General features: G+C 34.0%; 2 protein-coding genes, 1 long non-coding RNA gene and 4 pseudogenes across 3 annotated transcripts; 2 read left to right on the plus strand and 5 right to left on the minus strand.

The window, feature by feature from the left end:
- Positions 1-528: 528 nt before the first annotated feature.
- On the minus strand, positions 529-2777 carry LOC125600850 (annotated as a pseudogene).
- Positions 2778-7873: 5096 nt separating this feature from the next.
- On the minus strand, positions 7874-9955 carry LOC125600851 (annotated as a pseudogene).
- A 1154-nt stretch (positions 9956-11109) lies between these two features.
- LOC125600852 lies at positions 11110-11649 on the minus strand. Its single transcript, XR_007333942.1, has 2 exons — positions 11550-11649; positions 11110-11463 (listed from the first exon to the last, which is right to left on the minus strand). It is a non-coding gene; the product is annotated as an uncharacterized LOC125600852 (long non-coding RNA).
- LOC125600848 lies at positions 11646-12420 on the minus strand. The gene is made up of 3 exons (XM_048773442.1): positions 12417-12420; positions 11982-12346; positions 11646-11714 (listed from the first exon to the last, which is right to left on the minus strand). The coding sequence occupies exons 1-3, from the start codon at positions 12418-12420 to the stop codon at positions 11676-11678; spliced, it is 408 nt and encodes a 135-aa protein (XP_048629399.1). The 3' UTR covers positions 11646-11675.
- Positions 12421-17022: 4602 nt separating this feature from the next.
- On the minus strand, positions 17023-18184 carry LOC106415033 (reticulon-like protein B8). Its single transcript, XM_048773443.1, has 3 exons — positions 17665-18184; positions 17512-17581; positions 17023-17416 (listed from the first exon to the last, which is right to left on the minus strand). Exons 1-3 carry the CDS (start codon positions 17788-17790, stop codon positions 17271-17273), a joined length of 342 nt encoding a protein of 113 aa, XP_048629400.1. The 5' UTR covers positions 17791-18184; the 3' UTR covers positions 17023-17270.
- Positions 18185-18645: 461 nt separating this feature from the next.
- Positions 18646-20115, plus strand: LOC106412969 (annotated as a pseudogene).
- A 313-nt stretch (positions 20116-20428) lies between these two features.
- LOC125600849 lies at positions 20429-22264 on the plus strand (annotated as a pseudogene).
- The last annotated feature ends 2447 nt before the right edge of the window (positions 22265-24711 follow it).

Here is a 24711-nt window from a genome sequence, read left to right on the forward strand (position 1 = left end):
ACATCATACCTCAAGTTCCTGGTAAGATTAAAACCAAAAATTTACACAAACAAAACAGTATCAGCACATCTCTGATGATTTTTTTTATTCAGCCAACCCAACGTACTTTGCTGACGTGCATATCCCGAAAAACGTTCTAAGATGGTCACCATTCACCACTCCAATGGGAACTGTTCATGGGAGGTGGTTTGCTTGGTGAGGAAGACAAGGGCAACCTTCTCAAGTGGCTGGGCGAGATTGGTTAGAGAGTATCCTTTGTCAGTCGGTGACTTTGTACCTTAAAGTTCATCAACCAACCGAGTTTCACCTTGCTGTCTCCAAGAAGGTCGATCAGAGATCATGTCTGACTGATAAATGAATGAAATGTGTTACGTGTCTTTGTTGCTTTCTTATTATCCATAAAGACAAGTTTGATCACGTTAGGTATTTGTGAATGTTTCTCTCTAGCCAATGCTTAATGTGTCTGTGTGGTTTTTAAATACTTTAACACAATGGTGATGATATTTTTTCATCTTTTGGATTATTATGAATATTAATGTTTTAGTAGTATTCATTTTTATAATTTGTATGCAGTGGTACTACTAGTACTAGTACTAGTAGGCTTAAGAAAAGATATACATTCATCTATATTTTTCAACACACATCATGATCAGACTGAACTCTGTTTCTCGCCGGCTTCCCAATCTGTAAACAATCAATAGGAGGAAGAGTAGGAGTGTTGAGCTCACCAACGTCTGCCAGCAAAAAGGATCATACATTGCCGTTCTTGAACGGGCCTAAGCTCAATTGCGGATAACTGCACATCTACGCATGGGAAGTCATCGCTGCATGCGAAATGAACCGGTTTCACGTTATAAGTGCCTTTGATCCTCTCGTAAGTCACTCCTTCGACCGCAACCGCTGATGTCTGGTTCTTGCATGTGGTATGGTCGCAGTAGAATTGGTCTATCACTATTGGAAGCTGGACTTCGTTGAGTTGAATGTTGAGAAGAGTATTCCTTTCACTGATCCTACTCCTCCTTGCATGTCTTGATCCTGACCCCTGTCATCGTGTTGTGCATCGCCACGTCTCGTCTGTTATGTTTGAGACGCAGGCTTTTGTGCTGTCTTTGCCGAGACTACCGATGCTGATACCGTGACCCGGTCCACAGGTCACGGTGTGTATGTATACATTCGAGCAACCAGTTTGGATTGAGATGCAATCATCTCCTGCATACACACATAGAGAGTAGACATCATTAGCCAAAAATTCGGATCATTCAAGATTCAAGAATTCAAGAATTTCAAGATATCAAGATTCAAGATTTCAAGAATTCAAGAACTCATGAGGATTCAAGATCATACCGCAAGAGAGTGTTGCTGTGAATGAGGACATCTCTGGTGTTCTGGAGGTGAATCCCATCAGTGTTTGGACTATCACCAGGTGAAGAAACGGTCATGTCATGTACCACAACGTCGCCGCAGTTATCGAATTTGAGGTGACATTGAGGACTGTTTTGGATCGTTATACCGGACACTTCCACACCAATACTCCCATAGAATCTTAGTGCCTATGTACACATATCAGTAAACAACAGTTTCACAATCCAAAGCTCGTTTGTGTTTGTTACTCACCGTTGGTTTAATGCTCGGCATTTTCAAATCAAACTCACTTATTGGAGGGTTTTGGTTAACAGAGTTGTTCAAGGGGACGATTAGTTTGGTTTCACCATCAATGAAAGGGTAATCTTGTTGCCACCAACCAGAGCCTCTACCATCAATCACACCTTTCCCTTGTACTTTAATTCCTATCAGCTTTGTGAAATCAATCCACCACATTAACCCTTTTCCCCATGACTTTGAATCCGTTGGAGCTATAATTGTACCATCAAGCTGCAACCACACAAAAACGTTTTAGATCTTAAACTAAAGAGAGACGGTTTTTTTATATATTCAGAAGATCAATTTCTCACCTGGAACACAATGTTTGGTTGACAATAAGGACCAGAGAATGAGATTGGACCAACAAGGAAAGTGTATTCTGGCGGTATGATCATCATTGATGCTTCCACTTTGCAAGCAGCTGCCCAAGCCGCTTCAAACGCCTGCAAAACATTATGAAAAACTCTGTTTATTACACTAGTCACCATTAATTATAATAATGGTTGTTAAGGCTTGGTACCATTTGTAATCTGTTATTTCTGTTGTCACTTTTTAGCTCAGTTTTTTTCTCTTGTTCTGTCTCGTGTTTTGTCTCAGTGATCTCTCAACTGTAACTTGTCTTTATTTAATTCTCATATAAAAATGCTATGATTAAATCAAATACTGCCACTAGGATTTAAAACTGTACGGATAAAGAAATTAATGTGCTTTTTAATTTAATTTTTTATTTGTTTACCTTAGTGTCATCACGTATACCATCACCCTTTGCACCAAAATCCATCACATTGAAGACCTGAGATTCATTTAGCGACGGAAGAGACGGTGGTTGGACTTTTGGTAGTTGTGAAACTACCGGAGAGTTATAATTGTCGTCAACTTCGGGCGGTGTTTTGCAGCTTTGGCTTCGGTTTAGGTTTGGACTTTTGGTGATGACTGTTGTTGTTATTGTGAGAGCTGTGGTGACTGTTCCCATGGCTTTCGGTTTCTTGCTTGACATGGAATCAGACAAGTCAGTGGATCGTCGGTTGTTATGTCTCCAGTGTCTACCTCTTCTAGCAATGCAGGTCTCTAGGGTTACAGACCATACCAAAACCGCCATTAGCATCATCAACGTGATGCTTCTCAGGCTTAGACTTTTTCTCTCATCATCATTTTTTTTGTTTGTTTCTCTGTCTCAACGAAGAGTGTTTTGTGGTGGTTGAGAGTAAGAGACTTGGTTTCTTTTAAGTTGTTGGTTTAAGTTGAAGAAAGAGAACGTTGTTGAGGGGATTTAAATAAGGAAGCAGTCCAAGAATAATGTTGAGACTTGAGAGGCTCACGGGTTTTTAAAATTGATTTTTATTTTCAGATTGTAAATGAAAATGGAATCAATAGTCCATTATTTTCCATATTGTGATTGACAAACTTATTTTTTAAAATTTCTAAATAAACGAATAAGTCTAAGCTTGCTATGTGTAAGTTACTATATACGATAGTAAGACCATAATGTACGCTTTTAGTTGGATTTTTGTGATATTGACAGTGATGTAAAGTTACTACTCGTGAGATATAATTGAAACGAAGATTCTTTTTCTTCGCGGGTAAAAGTTCCAAACGGCCAAAACCTGAATTGCATGTTTGAGTAAATACTGGTCAGGGGCTTTGTGTATGCCACCTGGAGAGTATTTGTTGGTCAAAAGCTCGTCTAATTTGGTTGGGAACATGGATAGCCATACTTCATATGATCACATATATACAAACACATGCATATGCGCCCCATGAAGTGGGGATACTTGTTAATAAAAAATGAAGTGCATATTCAGTTTTAGGATCTTGCTTTATTTTTATTTGTATTACAATTAGATCGAAACAAGCATTGAAGCATGTGTGTGGAACTTAGGCATGTGTTGGATCTGTCGTATTGGCACGACAAGAGTGTCGTATATGTTTCACAATTTACCCGTGTACAAGTTCAAGAGGCCATGTAGAAAAAATATATGCGTTTCTAAATAAATAGGAATGTGATTTTTACAGTCATTATCAAGAACATGCTAGAGAGTAGATAGTATGTATTAGTATGTATGGCCAAGAGCCTAGAAGTTGCCAAGTTAAGTTAACGATAGATTGTAAAATTTGAAATTAATAAACAAATTACTAATAAAAAATAAACGCGATGATTAATATAAGAATTCCAAGTGGATAATCAAAATCTTTAAAATAGATTTTTAAGAAAGAAAATGCAGTAGAAACAAAAATTTGTTAAGAAATTTTATTAGTACTATTAATAATTTATAAAACATATATATATATATATATATATATATATATATTTGAAGATAAAAAAAAGAGACTCGTGAGTGGTCTATATGTTATCAAGGGGGCACTGATTATAACGTCTCTTTTAGCACTCACATGCACCACTTCACGGGCATTGTTTTTGTATTCACAACTCCTTCAATTATTAGTACTTATTTCATTATTTCTCTTACATTTATTTATTTATATAATGTTGAATCCATTCTAGATTAAATTTCATTTAGACATTTACTATTCAAGAAAAGGCTGCTATTAACGGAAGGAGCAGAAACAGAAAACAGAAAGTAACCGAAGCTTTTCTCTTTACGTCCTCTCATATATACACCAACGATTCGTCGTTGGGGCCAGCCTGATATTCTAAAAGATTCATAAATGTCTTACGCTCAAATAAATGTTCTGTATACAGCTAAAATTATTGTATAAAATGTGATGGTTTAAACGATCGGTTCCTTTGTATGCCCCAGACCGGGTCTTAGGTTACAATAGGCGTGAAAACTGTTTTATGTCGTTATATAAGCATTTGTGAATTTCCATATAAGATTGAATAACCTCTATTACATTTCCATATAAGATTGAATAACCTCTATTACATTTATGTCGTTATATAAGCATTAAACGTATATTACACTAATTACGTTATATTGATACTAGCTACACATTTTTTCCTCGTTTTACTTCGATCAAGGACTGGGTCTAGCCAAAAGGATCGTAATATGCCACAAGCTATTATTGTATTAATTCTACAAAATGATGCAATCATGTACCGTACGGATAGGCGTAAACCACCTTCGGATTCAGAAAAAGCCTTGTGCGCTCATAGTTTTATGAAATTTCTTGTCTTTCAGATAAAACTAAAATTAATGAATAAATACAAAAGACTGCTCAATTCAACTGTTGTAAGCTGGAAAAAAGGAAGTTGTTGTTTTGTCCTAATAGAACCATCGAAAATGAATAAAGCAACTGTGTATTTTTTAATTATGGTTGTTCAGAACTACTATTATAAAATGCTTATAATTAAATATTAATTTACTACATAGTCTGCAAATAGTAAAGTATCATGTGAGATGAACAAACACATATATGTGATTCGACATCATCTTCTTGACAGCCATAACGCTGGTGGCTATCTAATATTTCTAATTCTTCAAATCTAAATAAACAACAAAAAAATGAGATTGCTGTGACAAGAATATCATCACATGAAACTTTGATCTTGATGGTTGGTAAATAAATATTTTGATAAATTTCAATGTATTCTTTTCTATAAACAAACGTAAATTACAATGGTTCGAGGATTTTCTTAGGTATATTTGGTGCTGTTGCTCAAATACGATCTTGCGCGGGCACATGATTCCTACTAAAATACTAGCGATAACCAACATGCCAATTACAATACTGTCACGGTACACGAAGATGCACGAAAGTCAAAATCGTTTTCGTTACGTTTAATTAAATATGCGAAGACGGTCACTTTGGTCAGAGAGTGACACGTTGGCTTCTTTATTGGGATTACGGTTAGTTTCGGTTTTACTTGGCAAATACATTTTTCTTTTGGGCAACTTGTCAGCAAATACATACCCAATAGATCCCTCTGAGTGACCTTCTCATTAATATATCGAAGACGCCCCTGTTCACTGTTGCATGAGACGAACAAGTACAAAAAGCAAAATAAATTTATAAATGAAGGAAAGAATCCTGAAGAATAAATCAGACAAAACATTTATTAAAAACTATAAGCCTTGAGCTGACGTACGATGCATATATATATAGAATCAAAGACTTCTAAAACCATGATTAACCCGGAGTTCTTAGAGTGGAGTTCTTATCGGAAGTTAAGAAACTGTTTCTTAACTTTTAACTAAAAAGTTAAGAACCGATTCTTAAAATCTTTATTTAAGAACCGGTTCTTAATTTTTTTATTTAAAAGTTAAGAAACTATTTCTTAACTTCCGGTAAGAATCTCATCATAAGATCTCTGGGTTAATCATGCTCGAAGGTGGACCAAACATGTTGCATGCCTATTCTGTTGGTGCTCTTTATATTTTGTTTTTCTGCTTAGTTACGAGACGGTAAATTAATGCACATATTACATTTGTTAAACCTTTTAAGATATCATCAAGAAAATAGTGCAACACTGGGGTGCTTATAAATCTTGTTTAATTTTATACTTTTACGTACACTACAACTCTTGTTTGGGGTATGAGTTTTTTGTTTTTTTTTTTTGCTAAAAGGTTTGGGGTATGAGTTGTAGTGTACGTAAAAGTATTTAAAAGAAAAACTTAATCACCCATCCTTTGTTAATCCACGACTTGATAGGATTTGCATACTCGTTTTCTGTTTTTTTTTTTTTGAATAATTCTCATTGTATGTTTAGTCTCCTTTTATTGAAGCCATTGAACGGAAAATCATTAATATTCTTTTTACATCGTAAAACTGTAAGAGTATATATTTGTAACACGGTATTTCCTTCATGAGGCTATATTGTTTTTTGATTTTGGATTAACTAATTTTTTGTTCTATCTTTTGGCTTCACGAAATTTGTTAGGTGGCTTATATACTTCTATATGCCGTCTTCAAGCGCAGACCCGCTCGTGAACCTTTTTTATCTTGTGTTTATTGGCTCTCCCGTGAACTCCATGCAACGGCCTTGTAATTTACCTTAATATCCTTCCCTTCCACGACTAGTTTGTAAAATGTTTGTTTCAAATCATTTTGTAGTTCTCCTAACACTATTTTATATTTGATTGATTAATTCCTTATACAGACAAAATAAATAAATAACTGGGACTATCTTTTTAACAATCGTATGTGTATATGGTGATTGAAGTTGATGTGGTACTATGGATAGCTGCGATAAATGCTGCCAGCAAGTTACTATTTAGACATTCCTAATTTTATACTTCCATATGCATTTGCAATATTACAGCAAATAAAATAATGTTTGGCCGCCAAACTTTGCCTATCTGATTATGAAGGATTTAGGGGAATGTTTAGCGTCTAGGCTGCTAAAACTTTTAGATGAAAAATGTTCAAGACACTCTCTAAATAGTAATTATACTAAAATCACTCATATATCTCTTAAAATATCACATAATTCTTTTTTGTTTATTATGTTTTCTTTTCAACCTATTTTAAAGTAAATCGTTTTTTATAGGCTGAATAAAGAAGGCTTGCTCTTTATGCAGCTCTGTTTCTCCTATTTTAAAGTAAACCTCGAGCTTTGGCTCTCTAAGCAATCTAAACATGAATCCTTTTCTAGGTTACTGTTGTCAACTACATCTTTCAACACTCCATGAAGCGGAATACTAAGAGCATCATTATCTCTCTGTTTTAAAGCGTCTCTAGGGGTGGGGGTCCACGGTTTAGGAAAAAGCGGTGTTTTATGTGCACCAAATAAGAGACGTTTGTTGTGTGTTTTTTGCACTGTTCGCGGATCCCACCGACATGTGGCGGTCCGTGATTGGTGCGTTTTTTAATTAATTTTTTTAAACAAAAAGTAAAAAAAAAAAAAAAATTTAAGAAACGTTTGTGGGATAAAGATGGCCTAAGTACACTGAAAAGTAAGCTCTGTTAATTTATGTTCACTGTCTTAGTCCCCAGTTGCAAACACTATCATGTTAGTTTATCCATCCACTGCAGGTTATCAATACACACCGTACCGCAGAGAGATTAATGTCAGTTCATTCTTCCTCTTGAGCTGAAAAATACAAGTGTTGGAATGTGTTTACATAAATTGTATCTCTGGTTTACCATATCAAGTGATGAAATCATTGAAGATGTTCAAAATACGTAGGACAGGTTATAACCAAAAAGGCATTGCAGTTTGCTTACAAGATTCTGTTCCATAATGTTACTGGGTTCAAGATTTCAAAAACCATATGCATAATACTTATATACATTTTGAAAAGATGTTAATAATAGCTTTTAAAGTTGAGAAGATTTATATAATGTATTCTCACTTACTTTTTGTTTAGTTTCAGGAAAAGAAGACCTGAACGCTAGAAGTTTTCAAAGACTTGCATACAGGACAAAACCCAGTGAACACATCACATTCTTTACACAAACTCAAGTGCCTACACGGCACAACCAACACCGACACTTCCTTCCCATGACACATCTTGCATCTCATCCTCTGGCTCCCCATGTTGTTGTTGCTGTTGTTTGGATCAATGTATGATGAAGCTGCATCATCTATTTCACTGTCTCCAAACCCTTCTTTACAATGATCTGCACCAGCAACCACATTGTTGTTGTTGTTGTTGTTGTGTGACATTGCTTGTTGTAGACTTGTCTTTAAGGCATTAACCACAGACTCATTATACTTTGCTCTATAATGCCAATTCTGAGCTTCCGTTGCCACTTGCTTTATCCTCTCCACGAGCTCTTTATTCTTCTTGTTCATGATATCGATCTCTTGGTCTTTCTCTTGAAGCTTCTTGCTCACTCCTTTCTCTATTGTGTTGAGAAAAGACGCAATCTGTCTCTGCTTGCTTCATATCCCTCACTTCTTTCGCCATTTGAGCTGCCTGAACCACACAAAAAAGTAAATAAAACATTACAAAACAAAGAACCTTAAAACAGACCAAAAAACAGAACACAAACAAAGAGGATTAGTACCTGAATTTTTAAAAACTGGTCAAGTTCATCTTTCTGTCTATGGAGATCAATCCGAAGAGTATCATCGAGTGACTGTAAGATTGGAGAAGCAGCAGCCACAATGCTACCACTAGCAGAAGTCACTGAGGAGTTGCGTTCATCGTCATCATAAGACAGTCTAAGACCAGTGGAGACTAGATTCTCCTTGGGGGCTTCTTCTTGCACACTAATATTGTTATGATTATAGTTTAAAGACATCTGAAGCTTGTGTTGCCTTTGGATATTATGACTAATGCTTTCAGCTTCCCTTCCTCTTTTGTTAGGCCGAAGCATTGGCGCATGATTATCATTAGCAAAATAGTTTACTGGATCAACAGTGCAGCCACCTCCCACTTCAAAGAAAAAAAAAGACAGGATTCTCAGTTTCTCAGTTTGAGATAAAGACATAATGATGATAAGCAAGAAACTTACTGGTTCCGAGGAAGTGAAGCTGGTTGGTTTGTGTGTTTGTCTGGTATTGCAAGTGGTTCTCATTCATGAAAACCGGTGGTACAGTGTATCCATTGTTTCCCCTTGACATCTTCTTCTTCTTCAATAAAAGTATACAGATGGTAAAATATTGGACTCTCTCGGTTGAATTAGAGTACTAACAGAAGAAGAATGAAGCCTGCAATTAAGAAAGAAAAGTCATTAGCCTAGAAAAATATTCCAAATTTAAAACTTTTTGACTCGAATATACCAACTAGAATTACAAAGAAGAGAAATGTAAACAAGACAATGCTGGATCATAGAACAGATTTGGTGTTAAAATAGAAAATCTAAGAGAAGAAAATAAAAAAAAATAAAACATAAGGAGAAATTATATATAACCTTTTTAACCTAAACGACTATAGGTTTCTATGATTATGCCTGATAAAGAGATTGATTGGTTCATAAGTCAAAGTTGCAGATGGATATATTGATATGTACTTTTAGCTTATTGATATATGGTAAATCTATGAGAACATGGAAAGATTACAAAGGTTCAAAGAACGATCCATGACCTAGAAACAGAAACCCTAATTTTCCAACAAAAAAAAGACAGAAGACGAGGAAAAGAATATATATGTACTTTTAGCTTATTGATATATGGTAAATCTATGAGATTTAACAACCCTAGTTCTCTCAGATCCTGCATGAAGAGAGAAAAAATCATCATCATCATCGACTCATATAAAGAAGCTGGTCTGTTCTTGAAAATTTGATTTAAAACTGATAAAAAGAAAGTTTAAGAAATATAGAGAGAGGCAGAGACGAACCGATGATTCAGGATCTTGACAGGAAAGAAGATGCCTCTGGTTGAGGGATGAAACGGCTATAGAAGAACAAGACTTTATTAAATTAAAGCCACAAGAAAATAAAACAATTTTTTTTTATAAAGAAAGAAAGGAAGAAGACAAAAGAAAGAGGCAAAAGAAACGGAAGAAGAAGGAAGAAAGCAATGAATGATGATGGTTTGTTTGTAAGCAATTGAGCGGGTGCGATGGAGCGGGGACAGTGTGTGATGAAGATAGTGGGGGAAGTTGGTTGCCATTTTCGATATTTATTTTCAATAAACAAAACTACATACTACATACTTCGTTTATTTTTATTTTAAATTTGAAAAATAATAATGATAATAATGGTTGATAGTAGTAAATGTAAACACCACCAAACAAACAAGATGCAAGAACCGTTGGTGCTGCTTTCTCGTCTTTTCTTTCGTCGTGAGTTTGTGTATCTTTCCCTTCTCAGAGCATGTTTATTGGTAAAACTCATTTGTGTCTCTTAAGTGGGTTGTAATGATTTTTTAATCACTAAATTAAGATAAGAGACTTTGTTAAGAAACAATTAATTATAGTGGTTTATTGGTGGTATCTTAATTAAGGTTCTTAACAATAAAAAAGATTAAATTTTTTATAAACATTAAATTTGAAACAAAGATTAAATTTATTTATTGAACAAAACAAAGTCAAACTTAACATTTTAAACATAGATATTAAAATAGAAACATAAAAACATAAAAAACTTAGTATGGAAACAAACGATAATAATTTCGGGATATGTTGGAGTGTCGCTGAAATAATCATTCCATAACCAGAGATGGCCTTCTTCACGATTTCGTTCGATAAAATCGTTTTTTTCTTCTCTTTCTTTCATCTTCTTGATCACCATGATCAATGAACAGATTTTCAAATGTTTGATCAAAATGTTGATCAAAATATTGATCGAAAGTTTGATCAATTGACTCTCCAAAAGTATTATGAGAAGAAGATGCCATATATGTTTTAGACTTTGTGAATAAATGAAGAACAAGAGGAGAATGGGAAAGAAACTTTGTGAATACAAGAATAGAATGGGAAAGAAACTTTGTGATTTAAGAAGAAGAGGAGAAATCTCAATCTTTTTTGAAGAAGAAATCTCAAATGAAAATTCATAAAACCATATATTTGTGGTCTGTGATTGAAGAAGAAATCTCAAATGAAAGAACCCGAAAAATAAAGTGAAAAAAGAGAGATGAAGTTTGATACACACGGAGTAGAGAAGAAGACTATGATGTTTATAAAAAGAGATGATGACTGATGCTTTCATTACAACAAACGGTCTGTGATACAACAAAACAAGATCAAAAGGTTTGATACACACGTGATACAACAAAACCAAGTCCACTACAAAACAAGCAGCAGACTACAAGAGCTGACCACAAAATTACAAGAGCCCTACCACAAAATTACAAGAGCCTGGCCACAAAACTACAAGAGCTGACCACAAAACTACAAGAGCCTGATCACAAAACTACAAGAGCTGACCAGAAGAAAAGTTTTACCTGAAAGATTTGTGGTGACCAAACGCCTGAGCCATTCCCATTAATAGAGCCCTTCTCGGACTCACTCTTTTGATGGTCTCCAGTGTCTGCAGAACATCAGTACGCATACATCAATAAACCCATAAGCTCACTTTTAAATATGCTACTAAGCTGACACAAAGACAAAACAAACCATTCTCTAATATACCAGAGACTCCACCCATGCGCCGCTCAGTGCAAGGCTTCCAAGAGCTGGAGTGACGCAGCTCCGCCATTGCTCCTCGCCAAAAAACCACTATCGGTTCTTTCTTTCTTCTTCTCAATCTCTGTGGTTCTTACTTGCCATGTGAGGGAAGAGCTTGAAGGAGAGTACCGAACACGAAGACAACAAAACAAATGAAAAAGAATCAGAGGATTTCTATATTAAACTAATATACATGATTTTCATGGAATGAAAATTTTTTCATTGACTCAATCAAAAACGAAATGATCAAATGTGTGAATAAGCTCTCTATCAGAAACGAGAATTAACAGACTAAACAAGCGACGCGAACAAGAAGGAACACAATCTGGGACATGCAAAATTGAGGATTTCAAAAATAAAATCTAGATTTTGGAGCTTTACCTTTCGATTTAACTTGGCGCCGGCCGAGGAGTTTGTTTGTAAAGGAGAGCCACCGATTTCCTCCGTCGAGGAGAGCCACAGAGATTCTCCGATGCTCATAGCCACCGAGATTCTTCTCCGAGCAACGCCACCGAGGTTCTTCTTCGAGGAGAGCCACGGAAATTGGTCGTCGACGAAACTCTCCGGCGATTTTTCGGTTACGAAAGCCACAGACGAGATTCTTCCACGGTGAGAGTACCGAGACTCTTTCTCGCGGAATCCACTGTCATCTTCGTCGCCTTCATCTTTTGTTTTTCTCTCAAAATCACACCTCCAATACTGTACTGTACCAACACGTGGCCCACAAGAGGCGTTGCTTCCACCCCCTATTTAGAATACGTCCCTTAAGTTAATGGCAATTTATCTTTTCTTTTATTGCTAATTCCCTTAATAAACCCATCTAAGAGACCCCAATGCACATGCTCTCACTACGCCAACTTTTCTGTTTTCAATTTTTCATTATTATTCTTTTTCTCCTTTCCTTTTTTTTGTTATTTATTACGATCATTGAAGCTGAAAAGTAAAAAAAAAAATGAAATGATCGAATAACCCTTTATTAGTTGAATAAGTTTCTCCTAAATAAATATAAGACATTTTGAATAAAGGGTGTCTAGATGAATAAGTTTCTCCTAAATAAATATGTAAGTCCACATAGCAATACATTGAATTCTGAAAATGTTGACAAAAAACATGGAATATGATTAATTGCATTAAGCTAATATAATAATACACAGATGGCAAAAAAGAAGAAGCTAAGTTAGATATAAAACAATTGTGACCGCGTTCGAGAGCAATAATTTATTCGACCGCATGATAAATACAATGGCGCACGTACTATAGACAATTGTATTTGAAAAACTTCATTTCATGATCTAACACATGTCTAGTAGTCAGACGATATGAATGTCGACTACGATACAGACTACTCCTTTTAAATATAAACACTGAATGATTTAGTATTTTTTATATTTTATCGACGATGAGACATGTGGAAAATTCAAATTTAAATCTTACAAAAGTCAATACCACGACGAGGGACGTATATTATTCAAATTATTCGACCGATTAATCAATATTGATCACCCAACACGGTTGCTGTTATATGAATATGAAAAAGAGAAAATAAAACAATATATATATCAAATATTAATGTGAAAATGCAGAGAGAGCGATATGAATGAGATAAAATAATAATGATGAATAATCGTTTCACGTCAAATTCAAAGTCAGGATACGGAATCCAGAGTCGAGTGGGGGTAAAACCATGACAGTAGAAGAGAGTAGTCAACTACTCTTTAGGGGTGTTTTGTCTCTTTCATTTATACTTCGTGTTTTATCCGCACGTACGTGCATAATTCTTTTATAGATATTTCTTAATAAATGTACTATTAAAGTTCAAGAAATTGTTTTTAAGTTAAACATTAAATTTGTAATATTTTTATGAGTCTTTCAATTTCTTAATTTTTACTAATTAAAAACATTATTTTGGACAACATTGTCAATATTTTATTATTTTAAAATATGTTATTATCTTTAAACAATTTTAATTATATTAATTTATAATAATTATCTAATTAAATAACAATATACAACAGCTAATATAAAGCAATGTTATTCAATCAAAATTTTGAAATTACCGAAACCCAAAAATCTCAAAATAAATCAAAAGCAAAACAATGTTTAACCTAACCCAACTTTACATATTATATTAATTAAAGTAAATAAACGATTGATATGTATAATTATATTGTGAAATATCTTTCATAATACTTCATCCGTTTCATAATAAGTGTCACTTGGATACATTTCACGCATATTAAAAATATAAAAATATACTAATCTATTCTTATTTATTATACAATTATTTAAATAAAAATGATTTAACTAAACATCTATTGGTTATTTAAAAGGATAAGAAAGAGATTTAATGTAAAAATTTACATTGGAAATGTAGAATGACACTTTTTTGAAACAAAATAAAAAGATAAAATGACATTTTTTAAACAAAGATAACTGAATAAACACTAAAATAAACCAACTATGTTGACAAATAAAACATTAATATATAATGTACTGAAAATTCGATATATATTGTTATACTTATTTCTAAATGCTATAATAGAGGAAAATATGTTATAGTCAATTTCTATTTTTCATTTATAATAGAGATTGTATGTGCTTCTAAATATAGAGATTAAATAGTATTTTCTTATTATAAAATTATAAATTTTTTATTTTCGAAATGGTCTTTTAACTTTCAAAATTTAATAATTATAACTGAAACAAATAATTTTGGAAAATACATTTTTTATAAAAAAAATAGAATCACATTTTTCTTTACATAATAGTCTTTGAAAGAAATTGTATTTAAAAATAGTTATAATTCTATGAATTCTTGAAAAACATAAAAGTAATATAGTTAATTAAAAATTAATATTTTGAAAATATTCTCTTTTGGAGCCAGATGTTTTAAAAATATTTTAAAATATTTCAATTCCCAATAAAAAAATATTGATAAAAATCAGAAATAACAAAAAAATTAAATCAACTTTATTGTTATTGCTTATATACCTTTTTTGTTATTTTAATATTAAAATAATTTTAATATTAAAATAAATTTAATAATTCAAAAAAATATTCAATGACATATTACGTCTACAAAAATATAAATAATTTTTTTATTACATATTTTTAATATTTTAGTATATTTATAAATCTAATTATTATATTTATATATACTACTAATTATAAAAATTAGTGAATAAGAAAGAAAGATGTAGATAAACACAAAATAAATACCTGATATTATCTTTTCTTTTTTCAAAAACTTGTTTCATTTTTTTGAGATAGCTTCTATAATATTAATTTTTAATCAAATAAATAATGAATTGTATTTTAATGATAGTTTAATTAAAATTATTTACTAAAAATAATAACTCAGCCTAAAATCATGGAGAATGTGACAAATAAGCAAATTCACTTCTCAAATAATAGTATAGATTTTCAAACTTCTATATTTGCTAAACAATAACCTGTTTTGCTTTTTGTAATTTTCATTTTTTTTAAAATTTTCCGCTTGTCAGTTTGTTATTGGTGAAGCGACTTGCGCTTTAGTACAAAGGGATTAACCGAAATTCATGGGACGGGTAACGGAAGAAGACGGGATCAAACGCGCCTCTCGGTATGTTGGGAAGGTAATTAGCCGTTTTAAATTGCAAGTGGGACCATGCACTTGGTCGTTGGGCAAATATGGCGGGTAAGTTATTGGCGGGGAAGATACTTTTTAGTTCTTTAGTATATGTAGACCATATGACTTTCTGGAAAATTGGACCGGACCAAACCGTAGCACGCCAGGTTCGTCGGAGGAAACTCTTTTGAAAGAGAAAAAAAAAGAAAAAAAATAGTTTTTTATTTAAGAATAAGAGAAAAAAAAAACAAACAAAAAAAATACTTACTACCATATTCAATAATCAATCGCACCGTTTGTCTAAAATAATATGGAAAAGAGGCAAATGGTGGGAATTGTCTTAAAAATATTATAATGATACATATTTAGTGCACAGGTTTGTGTTTATTTCGTTTAAAAAAATAAATAAAATAGGAAACAAGTAATCATTTTAGCTGATAAATTAACTTTTTAATAAACACTGACTTCACTTGTATTATATTGGTAACCTATTCTTAGTATATAATTGAAACTTCAATTAATTTTACTAAAAATATTTCTGATTTATAGGTTTGTAATATTTTGGTTTGACTCTACTGAAATTTGATTTCGTTTTTTTTAATCTTTTTAATGTTTGATTACGTATTTGTAGATGCATATTTGGATTTGCTATTGATGTATTATGGATATATAGATTTTGTGAATGATTTGAAGTTATTTTCTTTTTTTTTTAATCCTAATTATGTGTTAAAACCCATCATATTTACTCGTAGACCCATTTATTTAAAATGTCGTAGAAGGACGGTTAAAAAAAAAAACCTCCGTAGAAGGGGAAAATATCATTTAGATGTGTGTTGTTGAAAAAAGAAAGCAAAAGGCCCTTCTAGTGGTTGCAACCACACCGACACAATTAATTTATTATTATGTGTACTACTATTCTTTTGTAACGTTACACGATATCCAACTAATATTTGGTTGATGATTTGTTATGTTTGTATACGATTTAGCTTTTTACTACGTCCAGTGCATAACCTTTGATTTCCTTTGAAGTTTTTATTTTCTGATAAGTATGTGATTTATCATAAAAATGAATCAGGTTTGTGCATGTACAAAATGGTCAAAACTGTCAAGCCGTTTGTTGCCAGAAAAAGATAAAAGACTTCCTGTTAGGATTTGTGATTCCCAACACACAACCAAGAAAACTTCAGCCAAATTTGCATAAGTGTCCGAAACTTCTTCCGTCCTTTCCTTGTTAGGATATTATTTGCATAAGTTTCAATGACTTTGAAAACGATCTGCTAGAAAAGATCTCTAAGTTCTTTTTTTTGGTTTTTCTTGTACAAAAAAAAACTGATCACTCAAATTAAAAGAAGGTAAAACCTTGAACCTTTTAATTTATTTCAAGAAACTAATTTGATTCCAAGTTACGATGATAATTTGCATTTATCATATTGTAGTTACACGTCGATGCAAGGTTTACTAAAACTGAGATGTTCGTATCAGAGCATCATTATCCCACATACTCATTTAGGAGTTCTTAATTTTTTTTTTAATAATTTTTAGTTGGAAAAGTGGGTGTAAGAAACTTAGTTAAGAGACTTGTATATTTGTGTGATCCATTGCAAATCTTTATATTTAAGGGTTCTTAAAAAAATATTAAACATTATTTTACTAAATTTCAAATTTATTTATTAAATTCTTAAACATAACATTTTGATTACTTAATAACATAACATATAGTGGTATGAGCACTGATTACTTAATAACATAAGAAAAGGAGTTAGCCAAAGAAGTAACGATATTGCAATAGATTAACAAATGCAAGACTGATCAAAATTTTGCAAACAGAATCAAAATGTGCCTGTATATCTACTCCTGGTTACCCTCAAAACTATCTCAATAGCTCAATTTCACATCCATACACTACAAAACAGTACTCTATTTGTATGAAAACTAAAGAACAGTTCCACATTTTTTACCTCTGGACAATTATCTACCACTGAACCAATCCTAAGTTGTCTCTCAAAGTTCTAGACAATGCTAAAGTTATAGGAGATGATGGGCACAGAGAGAGCCAAAAACACTTACAGCAAATGCGACAATAGCAGAGGAGAGAACAAGGAAGCCGTACTTAGCCATACCCTCAGAGAGACCAACGAAAGTGCTAGCAATCCCAACATGATCCTCCACAGGAAAATACAAACGAACACACCTCCTGCTCCCACAAACCCTTCACACATACAAAATGCATCATCACTTACAAAGAATCTTAAGAACTCAATTCTCAATCTTTCTAAAGAGTCTCACTAAGTAAGAAACACTCACCAATATACAAAACAGTTAGGAAGTTGCAACAGCTCCCTATCATTGCGGCTAGCCATAGTCCAATCGCAGCCTGAAAATTATGTTAATGCAGAACTGATTAAAGTGCCATGAACATTATTAACATTATGCAGATGTTAATAAGATATACACTACCATGAGGAACTGTTTCAAACTCCCTCTACAAGCCAAGTCCTGAAGAAACATCAAACCACGGTTAACCTCCGTTCCAACGGTCACACCGACACACCAAGATCTTCTTGTTCCTCCACAACAACACATGAGCAGCTGAAAGAATATAATCTCTCAAAAAGACTTTGTTAGAACAAAAAATTATGGAACATTATAGAGCAGTTCTTGAAATTGCACAAGAGTTGAGACTTGGTAGGTAGACTTAAGCCCCCACTAATTCACACACACACACACACACACGTAGGTCACAGGAACCAAATCACAAACACTAATCCTCCAAATTTACGGAGAGCTTCATATATTGTTCAACTTTCAAGTTGCCTCTATACACAAAACTTATCGTGTATGAATGGTTCAAGTGGCATTTGGTTGGGCCACACAATTCAAAAGGTAAACGTTTACGACTACGGGACCAGCGATCACTTTTGTGACATGTTTGGATGTATATACCGAACAAGGGTTCTGGCATGTATGAAGAAGCGGAATCATATAAAGTTCCAATCCAACTAAACCGTATATGATAATCTTTCAGTTTGGTTTAGATTAATTTCGATTCTCTTACAATAATTTGGTTGGACAGACCTTGTTTAGAAGAAGTTGAACCGAATTAGATTAGCCAAAAGTTTTTTCGTCCGGTTAGTCTTTTGATTCCATTTTACAAAGTAAACCGACAATAACGCTAACAAAAGTATAATCTATTTCTCAGAAAGTGATAAAAAAAAAAAAGTTTACTGCGAAGTCGTAGTCAAAAGATTAGATTCAAATTCAACTAAAAATAAATATCTTGATAAAGTGCAGATAGAGAACTATCTTTTGGATGATAGAGAATCTATCTTTTGGATCCTCTCCTCTATTTCTAGCCCTTCTCACTTGGATCTCCCTTGGATAAGTCCATTAATATACCTACCACGTGTATCAGCGTATGTATAATGTGTACAATCTTGTCACAAAAAAAATATCTTTTTTTTTTTGACTGAACACAAAAAATATCTTCATGCATGTTTTGTTCCTTTTCGTTATAAAACCATCATAATTCTCTTCCAAAGTTCTTGGATTTGTCCCCTAATCAATTGGAGATATACGAAGAAGAAGAAGAAGACGGATCTTCAAAACAGAAGACCAAAAATGTGTACTACTCATCATGATGATCAACCACAACAACAAAACCTCCCTTGTCTCCACTGCGACCCACACTCATACATTCACATGGTACATACACAAACTCACACATACATATACAGTTTATGCGTCTTTTGTTTGGTGTAACAATCCTCACCATTAGTAGTTGATTTTGTTAGGTTCAACATATGATAGAGAGGTGTATCATACTCCGTATGAGTCGTGACGAATGCGTCCAGGCGTTAGATCACCACGCAACCATTCCACCACTCGTTACGCTCACCGGTTAGTCTTTATAATCATTACACATATATATAGCCTATGATTGTCCACAATGTATATACAGTGGCGGATCTAGAATACATTTTTATCCGGGCAAAGATGAAAACTATTAGCAGAAAATAATATGTGAGCCAGGGGCGTAACTAATTTTTTTAAAGAAATTACACTGAATTTGAAAATTTCATCGGGGGCAACTGCCTCTCTCTTACTTCATGTGGCTCCGCCACTGTGTATATATCAAAATTGTTTCTAGGGACTAGGGTTCGTTAAAAGAGTTTCAAAATGGTATTTTAGATATAGGTTTCAATTTGTCTAAGACAAAAGGTATCAATATGGAAATTTAAAGAAATGGAGTGGTAATATTCTGAAGATTCTTGGATCATGTTCGCTAATTTTTTTTTGCATTGACAGTCGACACATAAAACAATTATGAAGCCACAAATGTTAAAGCAACTCTTCGGCTATATTCCATGCTCATATCGAGCAAGTACTGTGCTACAAATTGAAAATAATAAAAAATGTTTTGTTTTGTTTTGGTTGCAGTTTGGAGAGGACTTGAGAGGGAAAATAAGGATTTCTTTGAAGAACGTATGAGCATTCCTTCTCTCCTGAGCCATTCTCAAGTAAGATTTTCTGGGATCATCAATGTGTGTGTGTGTATTTCAATTGTGAATACATTTCAATTCAATGTCTCAGCCAACATATCGACCAAAATCTCAAGTCGAAATGTTGTTTGTAATTTTTTTTTTTTTTTTGCTTTCTTATTTTTTTTTGGAATCAAACATTATCAGGCGGATGTGTTCGGAGATCGCCGAGGTTGGCTAGAAGGGTAAAACAATGAAGACTTTAATGTAGCCTTCTAGATATATACATCATACATATGAGAAAAAAAAATTCAAATTTATATATATGTAGCCGGTAGACATAGGCTATCATTACATATTGCTAACGATGAAACATGATCATGCTATCATATGTAGACCTATTTTTTTTAACGTTAAAGCGTTTCTCTAATTTGATTAAGCAGTCTATTCAATGAAAACCCTGAAAGCATATTCCTCCTTAAACAATAAACACACAGTAAAGCATTTCTTTAACTTGGTTAAACAAACCAGATTAAAAAAAAACACTAGACTGGTTAAACCGAACATAACCGAGTGGGTAACAAATAATTGAGACTAGCTTAAACCGAACATAACCGAGTGTGTAACAAATAACTGAGATTTTGTCTGAACATAACCGAGATTCCGGTTTAGATCGAATAAAAAAATATTTCCCACACGACAAAAGGTTTCGACTTTCTTCTTCAAAAGTCAACGAACTAATAAAAATCCCGACAAAGATCTTTCCCTTTTTACTTCCAACTTCGTTGTAATTTTCAGAAGAACTCTCAGCTTCATCGATTCGCTGAGACTTGAGAGGATGCAGTAAAGAGAATCTCGTCCCAGTCACCAGAAACAAAAAAAAAGGTATCTTGAAATCCTCTGTTTCTGTTATTACTATACATAATCTAAAGTATACATGATTCTTGTTGAATGTTAGGACTCTATGGCTGCTGCTGATACAACAGCATTAAGTTACTGGCTGAACTGGAGGGTCTTCCTCTGTGCATTAATCATCTTAGCTCCGTTAGTATTAGCATCAATCCTGATCCGGAGATACGAAGGCAAGAGAAGAGAAGGAGTATCCCCAGGGACATTGTTCAAACACGAAGCTTGGAGCACGTGTCTTAAAACAGTCCACCCTCGCTGGTTGCTTGCCTTTAGAGTATTATCGTTTGTCGCAATGCTGTCTCTGCTCATCGCCAATGTTGTTATCCATGGAGGCGGCGTGTTTTACTTCTATACTCAGTAAGTTTTCAAAATCGTGTGAATCTTTTTGAAATGAGTTGATAAAGATTCGATCTTTGTTGGTGTGACAGGTGGACGTTTACTCTCGTCACACTCTACTTTGGGGTATGTCTCTTACAGTCTTAATTTTCAGACAGTAACTGAAGCTGTGATTCTTCTCTTTGTTTGTGTACATAGTATGGTTCGTTGTTATCTATTTACGGATGCTGCATCTACAATAAAGAAGAGAGTTGTACTTATACAAGCATAGGTGATGCGGAAGAAGGCACTTATACACCGTCTATCATCCTTGAAGAGGCAGCAAACAACTCAAAACCTTGTGGTACACCAGCTGGTTTTGGGTTTACATCTTTCAAGTCATTTTCCAAGTAAGTTTCTTCTTATGTGATTTTGTTAATGAGTGAAGAAGACTGTACCAAACTCCTTGTAACAGACTTGTGCAGGTGCTGTTGTGCTAACGGATATCGTGTTTTGGGGATTAATCTACCCGTTTACTAAAGGTTACAGACTGAGTTTTGTAAGTTCTGGCTCTTCGAATGATTTAGATTCGTTTGATATTTTTTTTATCCCTTTACATGTGTTTCTTTGTTTGCATTGCACCAGCTCCATGTTTGTATGCATTCTCTCAACGCAGTTTTTCTCCTCGGTGACACATGTCTCAATTCTTTGGTAACTCTTTCACAAACATTGGTCTGTGGATACAAGAGTCTCCTGCTTTTTAGAGCCTAACATGAATCTTATGTCTTCTTCATCTAGCGATTCCCGCTGTTTAGGATCTCTTACTTTGCATTCTGGAGCTGCATTTTCGTGGCTTACCAATGGATTATCCATGCTTTCAAGAACTTATGGTACACACTTCTTCCATCTTTGTGTGAAGTCTTAACAATTGTCTTGTAGAGTTTTGACTTAGAAGGGAATTGTTTTGTAGGTGGCCATACCAATTTCTTGATCTGTCGTCACCCTATGCACCCTTATGGTACGTTCATAAACTCTTTCACACTTAGTATGTAATCAAACTCAAAGATGGAAAGAGAGAGAGAGAAACTTATTGTGATCTTTTTTACTAATGTGTTTGTGGCAGGTACTTGGGAGTGGCATTGGTGCATATACCGTGCTTCGCCGTCTTTGCTTTGATCGTAAAGATGAAGAATTCTTTGCTAGAGCGTCACAGCTCGTGATAGGTTTGGGTCCCCTCTTCTATCTGTTGAGACACATGAGGATTCCATGGTCTTATAAGCACAAAGTCATAGAAACTCAAACCCTCTTTGTGGATAATAGGCTTTAACCTGAAGATAAAGTATTCAAGTTTTCAACAACAAGAGTCCAAAGGTTCATTGAGATCTTGACGTCTTGTTTATTTAAACATGTTACTCTTGGTTGTAGTACCCTTGTTGTAAAAATGCTTCACAAAACTAATAATAATAGTCCTGAAAACTAATTTGGTTAATGTTATGAAAGACAGCTAAGAAACCAGCAGCCAGCCGTTTATGTTGAAAAATATAAAAGATGTGAGGCCCGCTGTACTATTTGCACAGTGAATTTAACATTTACGTTCGTTGTATTACGCATCTCTCAACCTCGACCTTCTCTTCTCTTTCTCTGATAAAATCTTTCTATCAGTGTTAAAATTTCTACGGGTATAAAATTTCGCCTTTATCTAAATACCTGCGAAACAATAAAATACCAGTTCTTTTTATAACACGTTATCAGCACGATCACTCTGCGATTCGGTAAAATTTATTTGTATCATTTATACCCTGTTATAATAGTCGGTATACCTCCTACTACTATTTATATCATGTTATAATGGCCGGAATACCGCATATATTATTTACTAGTAATTTAATTTATTTATTGGTCGGCCGAGCCGCCTTATATTCTGTTTATTATTTATTGGTCGGCCGAGTCGCCTTATATCCTGTTTATTATTTATTGGTCGGCCGAGCCGCCTTATATTCTGTTAATTATTAATTGGTCGGCCGAGCCGCCGTATAATTTATTTATTACTCTGCATTGATCGGCTGAGCCGTCGCATGATTTGTTGTCATAACATAAAATATTTCATTGCCATAATTTTTTTTTTTATGAAATTTTATAGATTTGATTGACTGTTTAATACGATATTTTCAGACTGATTTTTTAGTGCACTCGATTTAACCCAACGGTCACAAAGAAAATTTTTCAAAAATTTTTCCTTTCTCCAACGGTCATAAACAGTAATTTTCATCTATAAATACAACTCATTTTCACTCTATTTCATCATTCAAAACATTTCATCTTCTCTCAAAAATTTCAAATCGCTCTCCTCCGATTTCTCATTTCAAGAAAGATGATTCGCGCACTTTTGTTTTTATGTGCCATTTTTATTTGTGTTTCTATTTATGGTTTATTCGTTGGAGAATTTACTCCGAGTGAATTTAAGATGAATATCAGTTTAATTTTCTTTACACGCTTCTCCTTGTTAATTGCTTGTATTGCTTATGATTATGTAAACGGTCCTTTTAATATAAATATTCTAATAATTTTTATTATGTGCTTTAGAAATACAAATGGCAAAAGTCGAGAAACTTCAGTTTCCGGCATTGGAAGTAACTGGGACAAACTACACGGCATGTGTTACAAACATGGAGCTTCATCTAGATTCCGAGGAAATACTCGGAACAATAAAAGACGGAAATTATCAACCACCTCTCATGAAAAGGCTAAGGCCGTGATATTTCTGAGAAGGCATCTAGATGAAATCTTACGCATGATTATGCGAGAACCAAAGATCTCTTAGATCTTTGGAAAGCTCTGAAGGAGAGGTTTGATAACCAAAAGAAAATTACTCTCCCCCATGCACTCGATGAGTGGAAAAATCTACGATTTCAAGATTTTGAAAAAGTGGAAACGTACAATTCCGCTATATTGAGAATAGCGGCGCAATTAGATTATTGCGGTAAGCCTGTCTCGGAAGCAGAAATGCTCGAGAAAACTTACCAAACGTTCCACAAAAATCATTATGTTCTACAAGAACAATATAGAAATTGTGGGTATACGAGGTTCTCTGAACTCGCTGTGGCGCTTATAATAGCGGAGAGAAATAATGAACTCCTCATTAAAAGCCACAATGCCCGACCCATGGGAACCAAAGCATTTCCTGAGGTAAATGCAACGGATATAAAAAAATCTGGAAAAAAGAAATTATTCCTATCGTGGGCGTGGTCGTGGTCGTGGTCACAATCGTGGTTTTGGTCGTGGTCTTGGTTATCGATTTAACCGCAACCATGAAAGGAGTAACAACCCAAGAGGAAGGGGATCCAACACATGGAATCGATCTGATCGGATAAAAGGGAAAGAAACCCAAGAAAACCCTACTCATAAAAATGAGAACGTCTGTTACAGATGTGGATCGAAGGGACACTGGTCTCAAGTATGTCGAACTCCTCTCGCATCTATGCCAATTGTACCAAGAATCTATTAAAGGCAAGGCAAAGGAAGTAAATCTCAATGAACACCTTGTGGGTTACAACATCGACATACCTAGAATCCTCTGACTTATGGGAGATTTCGACGAGAGACCACTCATCAAAATAATTGAAGTGCTTGTACTGATCAAGCTTAATATGCCAATGCCTAGTGATGTGCCATACAATATTTTGTATTTCACTTTCAAAATAATGTTGTATTTCACAATATCTAATTAAGAATTATGTGTACTTTGTTATTGATGCATAATATGTTTACTTATTAAATTTTTATTTTCTTTATTAATATTAAA

Source organism: Brassica napus, unplaced genomic scaffold (genome assembly GCF_020379485.1).
Source record: "Brassica napus cultivar Da-Ae unplaced genomic scaffold, Da-Ae ScsIHWf_2410;HRSCAF=3116, whole genome shotgun sequence".
NCBI classification, from domain to species: Eukaryota; Viridiplantae; Streptophyta; class Magnoliopsida; order Brassicales; family Brassicaceae; genus Brassica; species Brassica napus.

Excerpts from the sequence above, each read along its gene's own strand:
- LOC125600848 (XM_048773442.1), bottom strand. Across the intron at positions 11,715-11,981 it reads GCGCCAAGTTAAATCGAAAG|CTCTTCCCTCACATGGCAAG; the intron begins GTAAAGCTCCAA and ends CTCTCCTTCAAG.
- LOC106415033 (XM_048773443.1), bottom strand. The coding sequence starts at position 17,790 with ATGTGTTGTTGTGGAGGAACAAGAAGATCTTGGTGTGTCGGTGTGACC. Across the intron at positions 17,582-17,664 it reads GTTTGAAACAGTTCCTCATG|GCTGCGATTGGACTATGGCT; the intron begins GTAGTGTATATC and ends CATAATTTTCAG. Across the intron at positions 17,417-17,511 it reads CCTAACTGTTTTGTATATTG|GGTTTGTGGGAGCAGGAGGT; the intron begins GTGAGTGTTTCT and ends GTATGTGTGAAG.